At 55.1% G+C, this 15,003-nt stretch overlaps 1 protein-coding gene across 1 annotated transcript; it reads left to right on the forward strand.

Annotated features, from left to right (window-relative positions):
• The first annotated feature begins 10,091 nt into the window (after positions 1–10,091).
• Junb (JunB proto-oncogene, AP-1 transcription factor subunit) lies at positions 10,092–13,496 on the forward strand. The gene is given in 2 exon segments (XM_052728844.1): positions 10,092–12,315; positions 12,317–13,496. Coding segments are annotated over 2 exon segments (1,035 nt in total). The 5' UTR covers positions 10,092–11,976; the 3' UTR covers positions 13,013–13,496.
• Positions 13,497–15,003: the final 1,507 nt, after the last annotated feature.

Below are 15,003 nucleotides of genomic sequence, written 5' to 3' on the forward strand. Positions count from 1 at the left end.
CGCCAGTGCTTCCAGCATCTTCTTGTCTGAAAATACTTGGCCAGACCAAAGCTGCGAGTCTTCTGAAACCCACCAGGGGGCGCGCAAACCGCAGGTAAACCTTCAGGGAAAAGGGTGCGTCCACCGGTTGAGCCAGCTTAGATGATCGCTGAGGGCTCAAAAGAAAGAAATCAATTGCTAACAGTAGTCTCACGACGTCATTTGTGGAGTGCTTACTATTTGCAGTCTTTACATTAAGCTCTAGATAGATTCAGACAATTGAATGTCCTCCACAATCCTAGGAATCAAGGGCTACTTTAATTCCCCGGTTTTTGTTTGTTTTCTTAATTTTAGAAACTTTGTTATTTTAAAAAATTGCAAATTCCACATTTTGTAGATGAGTAAGAAACGGCTACAAAGTACACGGGCTTTGACGCCGGGTAAAGCCCCAGACCGCGCCCTTTGACCCCTGGGTCCACTGAAAGCCCCTCCCCCGCAGGCGGGTGGGGTAATATTCTGTAATTAGAGGCTATTAGATGTACCCAGAGGGAGGAGCGCAGCCAGCTCTGCTTTAGGGCGGGTTCAGGGGGAGCCGGGGATGGGGGGGATGTTGAGCCCCCGGATTCAGCGTACTGAGCATCCAGCGACCCTGTCCCAGTGGGGTGAGCCCAGTGACATCAGCCTCCCGCCCTCAGTCTTACAAGAGAATTGTCATTCTACCTCAGACACTCGATTACAACCCACTCAGACTCTCAGCTGCACACACCAGAGAGCTTGGAGGCTGATTCACACTTCCACAACCCCTCATGTCTTGTTTTCCAGACTCCAGTCTCTGGGAACCTGTGCAGAGGGATAGAGAGGAACTTGCTTTAGGACTGGACTGGCTTCCCGTGGGCATGGGAGCTGCTGCTGGCTCCCCCATCCTACATCCACCAGAGGAGTTGATACCTCAAAACAGAAACAAAGCTATGCTGTCCAACACACACACACACACACACACACACACACACACACACCACAGCCAGGAGCCATGACTATTACAAGAATGTGTGGCTAACATCTGGGACACAAAAATTTGGAGTGAAGAGTTGCAGGGATTTTGAAGTTTAGAAGAAATCTGAGAATCCAGATATTTATGTATGGGAGGATGACTTACTATTTATTTATGTATTTGGCTTTTCTATTCATTTTTTTTTTTTTTTTTATTTTTTGGTTTTTTGAAACAGGGTTTCTCTGTGTAACAATTCTAGCTGCTCCAGAACTCACTCTGTAGACCAGGCTGACCTCAAACTCACAGTGATCCACCTGCCTCTGACTCCTGAGTGCTGGGATCAAAGGTGTGCACCATCACTGCCCTGTTGGGAGGGTGACTTAAATTGTTCCAATGTTGGTTTGATGTTATAGGCATCCTAGATGTTCATGAAGTCAAGACTTAAATGAAGCTAGGGAGCAGAGGCCAGTGGATCTCTGAATTCGAGGCCAGCCTGGTCTACAGAGAGAATTCCAGGATATCCAGGGCTAAGCAGAGAAACCCTGTCTGGAAGAAACAAACAAATAATAATAATAATAATAATAATAATAATAATAATAATAATAATAATAATAATAATAAAATTTAAATATTTAAATGAAGATTAGAAGCTGAGTGGGATGGTGCCTACCTGTAATCCCAGCATTCTGGAGGCAGAGGCAAATGATTACTGTGTCAAGGTCCATATAAGGGCCACATAGAGAGCCCCTATCTCAAAATAAGTAAGTAAATACATAAACAAAAAAATAAATGAAGGTACTTCATTCTCTGTTAGGGAAGGAGCTATAACCTTTCTCTTGGGTCAGCAGGGAGTCCCACCTTTTAAAGGGAAGAAAAGGAGGCTGTGATGTCTGCAGCTGGGAAGACTTGCTGTTTTTACAACCAAGGAGCCATGCTGTGGACATAAGTACCTTTAATTCTGCAAAAGGAGCCACAGCCTTTCCTTTGGGACTGACCTCATATTTAGAAGGATGGCAGCACATTTTAGATATGGTGAACCTCCAAGTTTGCAGAGGTCTGAAGGCCCCCCACTTGTAGGAACCGAGAGGCCCTGCTCTGCAGGTTTGGATCAGTAACCTCTAGCTGGTTTGGGGACCCCACCTCCTCCTCCTCATTTTCAAGGACAGCTGGGCCCAGCCTGGGTTGTACTGCTGGGAAGTGAGTGACTCAACCTCTCCCCAAGGTCACAGCTGGACCCCAGCCCATCCCCTTCAGCCTGCACATCTGGACATTGATCCAGTCATCACAGCTGGGATGGAGACCCTGGGTTCTACAACCAGAGGACACCACTCCCTCCCCCTCCCCATTGGATATGGAAAACCCTTTGTGTGAATTCCATTTACCATTACCATGGGAACACTGACAGTCTTTCTGCACTCAATTACTCCTGTTCTGCAGGAGCCTATCCTGCTCCCACCCCACCATTTTGTGTTCCTAAGTCAAGGGAAATGTGCTCATATCTGTGTAGGTGTGAGGTGGTGGGTTTATGGTTGGGTTAGCCTCCACCTGTGCCTTGGGACCGTGGAGTTTGTACAACTGTGTGTGTGTGTGTGTGTGTGTGTGTGTGTGATTTGACGGCTGTCAGGAAGTTCAGGGCATCGATTTCTGCACAGCACACAAGTTCAGAAGATGGCTGTGGGGGCTGGAGATGGCTCAGCAAGGTAACTCCACTTGTTGCTCCTTCTAAGGACCCAGTTTGGTTCATGTGGCTCATAACCATCCATAACTTCAGTACCAGGAGATTTGACATACTTAGGCACATACTTGGTACACATGCATGCATAGGCCAACACTCATACTCATAAAAATTTTAAAAAGAAGCCGGGCGGTGGTGGCGCACGCCTTTAAACCCAGCACTCGGGAGGCAGAGCCAGGCGGATCTCTGTGAGTTCGAGGCCAGCCTGGACTACCAAGTGAGTTCCAGGAAAGGCGCAAAGCTACACAGAGAAACCCTGTCTCGAAAAACCAAAAAAAAAAAAAAAAAAAAAAAATTTTAAAAAGAAGATGGGCTGTGGTGGCACACACCTTTAACTCAGGAGGTAGAGGCATGCAGACCTCTGTGAGTTCGAGGCCAGCCTGGTCTACAGAGTGAGATCCAGGACAGGCTCCGAAGCCCCACAGAGAAACCCTGTCTCAAAAAATAAATAAATAAAATAAAAAATATTTTTAAAAAATCTAAAAAAGAAACTTGAAAATTAAAAAAAGCTAGGAGTGAGTGGTGGGTGTACATGTAATATCTGCAAGTTCGAGGCAAGTTGGAGGTGAGTCTGGACTTTGTAAGACACTCACAAAACACACAGTAAACCCAGGTCAGCTTGGTGTAAGCCTTTAATCCAGCACTCAGAAGGAAGGAAGTAGGTATCTATGAGTTCAAGCCCAGCTGGTCTACATAGTAAGACCCTGTCTCAAAAACAACAAACCAAAGATTATAGTTAGCCAGCCTTGGTGGCTTAGACCTTTAATCCCAGCACAAGGAAGGCAAAGGGAGGTGGGTTTCTTAGTTCAAGGCTAGACTGACCTTCTTAGCAAGTTTCAGGACTACAGAGTGAGATCAGCCAGGGCTACAGAGTGAGACCCTGTCTCCAAACACACAAAAATTCAAGTTTAGGGGTACCAGGGAGCCTCATTCACACTCCCTTGTATTTCTCTGCATGGTCCAAACAGAGTCCACACCACTGTTCTGTTCTGACTCTGTCTTCCTGGTCTGCCAGCTACAGGCTTCTCAGTGTGAGGCTTCTTTTGGGTCTGTGTCTGTTATTCTTTGTGTGAGGACAGTTGGTGCCTCGGGTTGGTGTTAGGATCTATGTCTGTAACCATATTCTACTGCTCTTCTTGCTCCACAATTCAGTAGAATCCATGTTTCTGAGAAATGCCATTATTTTATTAGACACTCCACTTGTTTCCAACTCTTGTTTTTCTGTGAATAATGTGCCCTCATCGTGAGTCCGGGCTTTACCAATCAAAGTATCTGTGTATGTCACCTGTGATAACTCGGTGATGACATGGCTGTCTCTACCATGTGTCTCAGCCATAATTTCCATGTGAGGGGTGCTTGTGGGACAGTCCAAATCCCAGATGACAGAGGCTGTTATACTTTGCCTCAATGGTGTGGCATATATAAACTGTGTGTGCATATGGTTATGGCCGATGTGCTGAGAAACTGCTTCTAGGTATAAGTCCCTGTGAGCCTGTGTGATTCTGTCCGTGTTCGCAGGGCTGCCTGAACAGGGGTTTCTGCTAGAGTGCAGCAGGTGTATCCTGTCTGTGTGACACTGTGGGTCAGAGTTGTTTTGTGACCTTGTGTGTGGATGAGGGTGTCAAAGTCACATCAGACAGCCAAGTCAGTGGAGGCAGCGACATGAGCACCACTGTCGCTATCCGCAACTCCCCCCCCCCCCCCCGCCCCGGGGAGAACTCCACCCCGCACTGCGGGGGCGCGTGCGTCGTTCATGACGGAGTTCGTTGCGTGCGTGGAGCCCGACGCGGTTGTGCGTGCAAGTGCAAGCCGAGGGTGGGGTGGCTGTACGCGTGCAGGAGCGCGCGGGGGCCAGTGCTGCGGAACCAGAGACTTTGGAGCGCAGGTGAAACTCCGAGGGGACTGCCGTTAACCCCTTCCTGCCCGATCTGAAACTCGGGGCCCCAGGGCCGAACGAACCGGTGCTTCCCCAGCTCGCTGGGCGGGGCAGTCCCTGCTGGGAAGACCTTCCTCCGGAGAGCTGAGACAGCCCCCCCCCGTTGCCATGGAAACAGCTTCCTGGATCAGCCGGGCGCTTGCTTCCTCCCGCTCTACCCTTCCTCCCTCCGACCATGTGCTTCCCGCTCCTGATCTCTGCACCGCGGGGCTGGGGGTCAGCAGGGCCAGGGCGTGCGTGACTCAAGTCAGCCCTGGGGTCTCCAGGCCGCACTCGACCTCACTCGCCTTGCTCTGCCTGGGTGACTCATGCCTCGCGGCTTTCCCTGTGTATGACTCAGGTCCCTGAGGAGGGGACTTTGGGACCCCCCCCCAGGCATCCAGGACTAGGAATCAAATTCTGAAGACCTCGAGTGAGGGGGCTACCTCTCAGATGACTAGAGGCCAGGCTGGCGTCCCTTTTCATTGACCATTGCGAAATTCATTGGGGGCACTTCCCCCATCCCTGAATTAACAGAGCCTCCCCCGGCCTGGCTCCGGGAACTCGGTGCCCCAACCCACCAGCCCACAGGAAGTTTTGGCCTATCGTGGCAATGAAACGGTTAAAATCGTTTTCTTATTCATTTCATCCAGGGGCTTTTTTGACTCAGAGCAAGCGGGTACCCCCTTGAAAGCTTGGCCTCACGGGGACTGGGGCTCCTACTGCACCCCACAGACGCCTCGCATAGAGGGGGAAGGTGGCTGCTTAGCTGCCTGTGGGTCTTTGGAAGCAGTAGCTGCGTGCAGAGTTCGGTTCCGTTCAAATCCCGTCTCTTCCCTCACTTGTTTCCCCATCTGAAAATTATATCCAGCTCGTTGAGTAGTTGTGCTGATTAGATGAATAATAGATGGGACGCTCCGAATTCAGAGCTAGGGAGGAGTGTCTCAGACCTGGGTGTCCAGGTGCCCAGCAGAAAACACCTACTCCATGCTCCACCCACGCACTCTTGAGGCCATGGGGTTCATTCTGTCCACCCCTGCCCCGGGCTGGCACCCAGGAAGTGAGAGGCGGGGCAGGAATGAGGCGGAACCTGTTGGTCTAGTCCCTTCCCCGCCCCCCACCCTCATTCTCATGCCCTGACAAGGACCCCCCCCCCCACACACACACACACACGATAAAGCCCCACCCCCGCCACCCTGGACGCCTGGGTCCTGACCTGCGGGTGGCCGGAAACAACGTCTCGGGAACATCCTGTGGCTGGCTAGCTGGACAGACAAGAGGGTCAGCCACTCCCAGGGCAGGGCAGACATAGGCTGGGGGCAGAATAAACATGGCCCAGGGTGGCCAGACTGCGGGGGGGGGGGGGGGGGGAGGGGGGAGAAGTGGGGGTGCTCTGCAAGAATGTACACAAATACGCGGTCACCCTCAACCAGTCCAGAGGAACAAACCTCTGTGACCCATTAAGACATCTAGTCAGGGACAGACGGGGAAAGCAGACATCCATCTGGTTAAGACACCCAGCAGTGGCCCATACAGTGACAGCCAAGTCAAAAACAAAGACTCTGGAGATGTATTCAGTGGTAGAGGGGAGAGAGAGAACACACAAAGGCAGCCATAGATCAAAAGCAGACGGGGTTGGGGATGTGGCTCAGTGGTCTAGTAAGCATGAGTAGGAGGCAGTGAATTCAGTCCCCAGAACTTCACACAAAGCTCACACAAAGTCAGGATAGGTGTGACCCAGATAACACAGCTCTGCACACAGGCTGGATATCAGCACACACAAGTGCACATTTGTGGTTTGACATTCCCAGAAAGGACAGAAGCAAACGGAGAGCCTCTAGGCCACATGCACAAGTAATATTGTTACTCTACAGAAACGGGAGAGACAGACAGATGGACAGAGGCCTCACAGTCACCTACATACCATTTCAGAGTGCCTCAGGCACCTACCTACCAACATAATTGTGGCACATACATTTGAAGATGAAGACTTACACGCAGTCATCTTGAATTTTGCTTTTTATTTTTTTGAGACAGGGTCTCACTGTGTAGCCCTGGTTAGCCTGGAATTCAATTTGTAGACCCAGCTGAACTCACAGAGGTCCGTCTGCCTCTGACTTCTGAGTGCTGGGATTCAAGGCCTGTGCCACCATGTCCAGCTACAGTCCCTAACACAGGAGGGTACAGATAGACACATTCTCAAATGCAGTCTGGACAGACAATAATACCTAATGCAGAGGCTTGTTTCTACAAGCCACAGCCCAGCATCTATGAACACATGAGCATGGAGAACCCCGACAGAAGCTGGTGACACAGACTACTCGTGAACCACACAGAGCTCATGCTCTTTCACGTACACATACAGCCAGCCAGGCCACATCACACACACACACACACACACACATACACACACACACCCCATACAGACCAACTAGGCTTCTCTCTCTCTCTCTCTCAGAGGTACATATAAACCACAAAAACAGACATGAAGTGTGCCTCCTCTTCTCCCTCCCACCCCTGTCTGTGTTTGGAATGTATGTATAGCCATGGCTGGTCTATATGTGTGTGGGGGGGGTGAGCAGTTACAGGTTACACACATAAACCCAGAGACTAGCCATATACCACATGCAAACACAGATGCTTCACACATACAAACCAGATACAAATGTTAGCCATGTGTATGCCCAGAATTGAGCCATAGATCACCCATCTGATAGAACACACACACACACACACACACACACACACACACACACACACACACACACATATGCCTCACCCTCACCCTATCCACACAAAGCAGAACTGAACTCTCACAAATAGGCCCACACCCCCTGCAGGGTTGGACCAACATGCAGACAGAAGCCCTGAGCAGGCCTCATGCACTCACACAGGCCCTAACAGGCCAACCACACTTGCACCCCCACACACACCCTTTGCTGAGGTTCTGTGGGGCCCAGAGATCCTGGCACTTCCTCTCCCAACATCACCCCTACTTCCCAGCTGGTCTCCAGCTTCCCCTGCCAAGCGGATCAGTTGTTTTCTACTGATATCTCTTTTAGAGGGGACACCGTGGAGCTCAGGCCCCCAAGTCTTTGGCAGTTGTGTGGGAAACTCCCTCTGGGCCCAGTTGAATCAGTGTGAGGATAGAGCTTGTTTCCAAGAAACCCCAGCAACTTCCTGTCCAGATGAGGGGCAATGGACCCCTAAAACCGCAGAATAGGGGAAGGAGGTGGCTGGCGGTCTTCCAAGATGGAGACCTCTGGGACTGATTCTTAGCTTCTTCTGGCCCAGCCACCAGTCCACACCCAGGGGCAGGGACAAGGAGACTGGGTGCTGTGACTTGCGGGCTCCCGCCCCAGCCTGCCCACTGGCTGACTCACAGGCAGCCCCCAGCCCAGTTTCCTGGTGGCAACCCTGGCACCGGTCAGTGGCGCCGGGGAGAACGGTCACCAAACTATTTATAAGAAGAAGTCCCTGGTGCCAAGGCCAAAAGCCCCAGAGAGACTGTGGGTGGGTGGGGGTGAACTTCTTCCTTATCCTGAGTGGTAGCCCCTGGTCCAGGCCCTGGGGTATGGGAAAACCTGGGCCAGATCTGCAGCCCAGGCAGTGTGGGGGAGGGGGCTATGTCACACCCTCCACGCTGGGCAGGCCTGGCGCCAGCAGGGCGACTTGAGGAGGTGGTGCCCAGGCCACAAGAGTGAGAATGGTAGGGGCCTGGAACCGGCTGTACCAGCTTAGCCAGCCCTGCCCTCCCTGGTCGGCCTCTTCCCCATCCGTTGCTCAAACGCCTATACAGAGAGTAGGAAGGAAGACCCCACTCTGGCATAGTTGCCATGTTACCTTTCTGTGCCCAGCTCTACTTCTCCCACTGAGGAAAAACAGATAGACCCTTTGCAAAAAGTCTACCAGAGCTTTGTATGTTGCTGGTTCTCCATAAATGCCCACCTACAGCATAGCAGTGTTCAGGAGGCAGCCAGCTCTGATTCCATACAGACTGTATACCGATTCTAGTCCTTCTAGCTCTGAGACATTATTAAAGGCCCTTCATGTCCTGTGCCTCAGTTTCTCATATGTTAAATGGAAACTCACACAGCATGCAATTGCCTGGATCATTGGAAGTAGCCAATGACCTTTATGTAAGCCACTTTAGAACAGTGTCTGGTCCATGGTAAGAGCCAGATAAGTGTTAGCTATTAAAATAATAATTACTATTTCTCAGACAGTCTGTCTGCCTGTCTTAAGTATCTCCCAGTCTCCATGTCTACAGAAGACTAACCTGGCCCCATCTGTCTCTCTGGGTGTCTCCCCTTGTCCTGCCTCCTTGCCCCCAGCCACCCACTCTTGTCTTCCCTTTCGACCCTCTTTGGGTAGACCTGGCCTCTCTCCAGGACTTCCCTTTGGCCTAGCCAGCTTCAGCTGTGGCATGGGTGAGTCAGTGTGGCCTCCTGGCCAGTGGGACAGGCAGGTTGGCTTCCCAACATGTTGCCCTCCGTCCTGCCCTGCCCCCAAACGCTGCGGCCAGCACCCCCTCAGGCCAGGCCACATGTCAGCTGCAGTTATTAGCATGGGCAGGAGACACAGGCCTGGCAGCATGCCCGCAGACTCAGCGCAGACTCAGCGGCTTCTGGAATCTCCCTTGAGACTGTGGTGGGGGAGGGGAGCTGTTCAAGCAAGGGCAAGATGGGAGGGAGCACTTAAGGGTCACAAGGATCCTCCAAAGCCTGGGATGTCCCCAGCGCCTTCTTCTCCAATGCCCCTGCTCTGAAGGACTTCCCTCCCCCTTCACAGCTGTTTCTCTTTGCCTCTCGATTTCCTCCGCTGTCCCACACCAGGTGAGCTGAGTCTACTACTTAACCCCTGTCCTTAAGCTTCTCTCTAAAGAAGCCTCCTATCTTACCAGAGACCGAGCCTGGGAAAAAGTAAGAGATGGGACTCTCACCCCTTTCTCTGGTGGCTCCCAGACTACTTGGAAGTTCCACGTGTCTAACTGGGAACCTTGCTACTTAAACGCCACCTTGCCCTTCCTGGAGAAGGGGCTGTGAGTTCTTCCATTTTCTCCCTTTGAGGTTTTCGCCCTCGGACTTGAGTGGAAAGAAGGTCCTCAGATGAGGGAGACGCCTTAGCAAGGGAGGTGACCTCCTTTTAGGTACTGTGTAGTGGAAGGTACCTCACTCACCCCCAAATGAAATCAAAGTAGGAAAGAGGAGTAACCAGACTTCAAAGATGTGGGGTGGGGAAAGGGGACCCTAGACCTTCTGGCAGAAGGGAAGGGCACATACCCAGGGGAGGAGGCAGCCCTGTACCAGCCTGCCCAGGCGCCGGGGATGCCTTAAGGCATCATCCCGCCCCCTCCGCGCCCTGACGGGCCGGGGGCAAAGTCCGACCCAGGCCCGCGGGCAGGCGGGGACCTGCCAAGCTGGGTCCGAGCCGGCCGGGCGGGCCAGGACTCAGCCCCAGAGCTGTTCCGCGGGGCTGGGCCAGGCCGCCGGGGGGCCCCCGGGGGTGGCGGTCGAGGCTGGTCCGGACTAGCTGTCCGGGGGCCCGGGCGCGCCCTGGGACCTGGCAGCTACCCTGGGTTCCTGGCTCCTTGTTCTCCGCCCCAAGACTGCACTGGTCCCACCTCTTCCTGTGCCCTAATATGGATGCTGGGGGGAAATTCAGGGGGTTGCCCCGCCCCCAATCCAGTTCGGCTGACTCCGGCCTGTTGCCTTGGTGATGAAGCCCCGCTCCCAGGCTGCATCCCCCTCCAGAGGGTCAATGGAACAGTTCTCGGGCTGCCAGGCTTAGTAGTCGCCGGAGGTTGCAGGCTGAACCATTATTAGATGAGGGGGAGCAGACAGTCGTTTGTAGCTGGGCTGTGGCTTCCTGGGGGTCGCTTGCCGGGGTTCCTCTTCCCAGGAGCAGAATTTGGCAGGGCTCAGGGCAGGGTGCACCGTCCTGTATGATCAGAATGACGAGACAGGGCCGGGCTCTTTCCCCCTCGGGGCTGTTGCCACACTTCCTGCCTCGGCTCTCTTTCCCTAGCCTGTTTCTAAGGAAGGGAGTGGGGTTGGGCGACCGCGCCCCAGCTATCCCGCCCCGTCGGCTCTCCAAGAGCTGACAGGGTATCGGGCGAGCCCAGGGTGACTAAGGGAGGGCTTTGGGCTTGGGGTACAGGGTATGCAGGTGCCCAGGGACCACCCACGAGGTACAGCCCCATTCGTACAAATCCCTTGTCTCTGGGATCCTCCGAGTCATCTTCTCAGGCAGATCTCAGTTACCCTACTGTCATCGCCCTTAAAGCTCGGAAGCTGTGCCCTGACCCTTCTAACTCTCCATCAGAATTCTGCAAGTAGCCACAGTGACCCCAACCTTTGGTAGACATGTTCCCATCCTCCACCTCTTCTACCACAGTGTACTGAGGACCCTTGCTCACCTTCTGCATATCTACATTGCCCTCCCCACAATCCCTTCCCACTTGTAGGAGAATCCTCAGACTCATCTATGTCCTCTAGGACCCCTACTCATTACTTGCACTATATGTACCTGAGCCTCGCTGCCTTACTCCTTTCTCCCACCTGTGACAATTCTAGTCCTTCAAGCCCTTTGTACCTGGGACCTCCAGTTAATCCCTGGGTCAAATGTTAACAAATTCCTCCCGATTTGTCCCTTCCCTGCTTGCTGGGGTCTTTTAGTGTATTGTCAGTTCTCAAGCTACAGGTACTCTGGGTCCCTCGAGACTTTTCCGGGTGTATCCCGAGGCACCCCCTACCTCACCTGCTGTGTACCAAGCTCTCATATTCACCTAGGTGGACTCCCGCAGTCCTAACCCTGTGTGCCTCAGTCCCTCAACATCCCTTTGCTTGAATGGCTCCATCCCTGCAGCCCCTCCCCCTGCAGCCGCGCAGAGCCACCCGGCTCGTGGCCGCTGTTTACAAGGACACGCGCTTCCTGACAGTGACGCGAGCCGCCTCCTCCCCTTCCCCACGCTCTAGGAGGGGGCCGCGGGGGCCCGGCTGCGGTGTCGGCCAATCAGGGCGCACTTCCGCAGCTGACAAATTCAGTATAAAAGCTTGGGGCTGGGGCAGCGCGGTGGGGACCTTGAGGGTGGCCGGGCCGGCTTTGGATCCTGCTTGAAGCGGGTAACTGAAGGAAGCGACGCCGAGAAAGCGGGCACACCACGGAGGGAGAGACGAGGTCCGGAAGCCCGGCAGCGCTTTTACGCACAGCTGCCAACTGGCCGCTGCCGACCGTCTCCAGTTCCCGAGGACGCGCGACCGGACACCGGGTCCCGCCGCAGCCGAGGACAGCCCGCCGCTCGCCGCAGCGAGGCCCAGGGCGGCCCTTCAGGGGGACCTCTCCCAGACCGCCCGGATGTGCACGAAAATGGAACAGCCTTTCTATCACGACGACTCATACACAGCGGCGGGATACGGTCGGACCCCTGGCAGTCTGTCTCTGCACGACTACAAACTCCTGAAACCCACCTTGGCGCTCAACCTGGCGGATCCCTATCGGGGTCTCAAGGGCCCTGGGGCGCGCGGCCCAGGCCCAGAGGGCAGTGGGGCAGGCAGCTACTTTTCGGGTCAGGGATCAGACACAGGCGCGTCACTGAAGCTCGCCTCCACGGAACTGGAGCGTTTGATCGTCCCCAACAGCAACGGCGTGATCACGACGACGCCCACGCCTCCGGGACAGTACTTTTACCCCCGTGGGGGGTGGCAGCAGTGGAGGTACAGGAGGCGGCGTCACCGAGGAGCAGGAGGGCTTCGCGGACGGCTTTGTCAAAGCCCTGGACGACCTGCACAAGATGAACCACGTGACGCCCCCCAACGTGTCCCTGGGCGCCAGCGGGGGTCCCCAAGCCGGGCCAGGGGGCGTCTACGCTGGTCCAGAGCCGCCTCCCGTCTACACCAACCTCAGCAGTTATTCCCCAGCCTCTGCACCCTCTGGAGGCGCCGGGGCCGCTGTCGGGACTGGGAGCTCGTACCCGACGGCCACCATCAGCTACCTCCCACATGCACCACCCTTTGCGGGCGGCCACCCGGCGCAGCTGGGCTTGGGTCGCGGCGCCTCCGCCTTTAAAGAGGAACCGCAGACTGTGCCAGAGGCACGCAGCCGCGACGCCACGCCGCCGGTGTCCCCCATCAACATGGAAGACCAGGAGCGCATCAAAGTGGAGCGAAAGCGGCTGCGGAACAGGCTGGCGGCCACCAAGTGCCGGAAGCGGAAGCTGGAGCGCATCGCGCGCCTGGAGGACAAGGTGAAGACACTCAAGGCTGAGAACGCGGGGCTGTCGAGTACCGCCGGCCTCCTACGGGAGCAAGTGGCCCAGCTCAAGCAGAAGGTCATGACCCACGTCAGCAACGGCTGCCAGCTGCTGCTAGGGGTCAAAGGACACGCCTTCTGAGCGCCTCCCTCGCTCCGTACGGACACCCCCCGCCTGGAAGGTTGGGCGCTCGCCCCCCACTGGGGTGAGGGGGGCAGGCGATGGGCACCCGCCCCGAGGCCTGGGGCGCCGCGTACACACTGGACTCCGGCTCGCCCGCCTGCGCCCAGTCCTTCCACCCCGACGTTTACATGGCTCCCCTTCCAGCGTATTTTGTATGTTTTTTTTTTCTGGGAAGAGACCGAATTCATATTGAATATAATATATTTGTGTATTTAACAGGGAGGGAGAAGGGGGCTAACGCGGCGGAGCTGGCCCCGCCGCCTGGTACTCAGCCTGCCGGGACACTAGGGAGGGACCTCCGCCCCCTGCCCTCCCCCTCTGCACAGTACTGTGGAGAAGAAACACGCACTTCGTGTCTAGAGTCTATTTTGAGATGTGTTTGTGTGTGTGTTTGACTTTTTATTGAATCTATTTAAGTAAAAAAAAAAATGGTCTTTATTAATTTCTGTGGTCTTTTTCTTCCAAGCCGGGCGGGTGGCGGGAGAAGATCGGGCTGCCCCCAGCCCGTGGAGCTCGCTCCTTTCAGGTATCTTAGGGTCCAGTACAAGCACCCAGACCTCTCATCCCGAGTCCTGGCACCCGACGCCGGGCAGGGGGCAGTGGCCGGGAAGAAGCCGCCCTGGACAGAACGCGGAACGTGTAAGCCCCGCCCCGCTCGCACTGCGCGCCGGGGCTTTCCCCGCTGACGCTGCGGAAGCGCTGCCCATATATGGGCCTATTCTGCTCAGTGACGTCAGCGCGGTCTCCGGGCAGATTCCGGGAATCCCCTCCCCCCGCTCTGCCGGGCAGGGCCGCGGCGCCGGGAAGGGGGCCGGGATTTTCCCGGGCAGGCGGCTCTCGGGGCGCGGAAAGCCCCAGGCCCGGGTCCAGGGCGCCCGCGGCGGGAGGGCTGCGCTCCCCTGCGCCCCGGGAGCCACCCGAGCGGCTTTCAACAGGCTGGCGCCGGAGCCCGGCCGCGCCCACGCCCCCTCCATCGGATCTGACCCCGGAGGAGCCTAACTGCGGCCTCGGTGTCTTTCGGATGCTGTCAGGGCAGCTCCCGCCAGGAAGGGCGGCGCCCGCCTGCCGGTGTCCCCTCCCGTACGCCAGGCCAGAAGCTGTCCTCTGCCAGGTCTGGTCCTGTCCGGGCAGTTGTTTGGGCCGCTGGGCGCCGCCACAGCCTCCGTGCCTGCCGGCCGCTCCCCAGCAGCTGAGACGAGTTCAAAGCTGCTGGTTGCTGGTGGGATCTCCCTGGCCTTGAAGCTGGAAGACCCCAGCGTGAAGAAGAAAACCAAACTACTCGGGTGGAACCAAGGAATAATTAAGTAGTAGAGTGGCTGGCCCTCAAGCCAGTCTAGGCTACATAGCAAGGCGGATCTCTGAGTTCGAGGCCAGCTTGGTCTATAGAGTGAGTTCCAGGACAGCCAGGGCTATACAGAGAAACCATGTCTCATCCCCTACCTCCAACAAAACAAAACAAAACAAAAACAAAAAAGAACCTGACCCCAACCAAACAAAACCCTCAGAGACAGCTTGGACCACATTACAGATAGAGATAGAGATAGAGAGATAGGGAGGGAGGGAGGGAGGGAGGGAGAGGGGGGAGAGGAGGGGGAGAGAGAGGGAAGAGAGAGAGAGAGAGAGAGAGAGAGAGAGAGAGAGAGAGAGAGAGAGCGAGCAAATAGGGGTTGGTGAGACGAGATGGATCAACAGGTAAAGATGCTTGCCGCCAAGCATGAGTACCATAGTCTGATCCCTGGACCCAAGAAGAAGCAGCACTCACCTTTACATACCCGCGTGCATGCACACACATACGCTCATGCACACACACAAATACTTTTTAAAAGAAGGAAAAAGAAAGAAGGGCTGGAGAGATGGCTCAGCAGTTAGGTCATGTACCACTGCTATTCCAGAGCATGTAAGTTTGCTCCTTTGCACCCGCCTTAGGTGGCTCACAAACCCCTGTAACA

The sequence above is a fragment of the Peromyscus californicus genome, unplaced genomic scaffold, assembly GCF_007827085.1.
Source record: "Peromyscus californicus insignis strain IS unplaced genomic scaffold, ASM782708v3 Scaffold_8__1_contigs__length_139910024, whole genome shotgun sequence".
Classification (NCBI taxonomy): domain Eukaryota; kingdom Metazoa; phylum Chordata; class Mammalia; order Rodentia; family Cricetidae; genus Peromyscus; species Peromyscus californicus.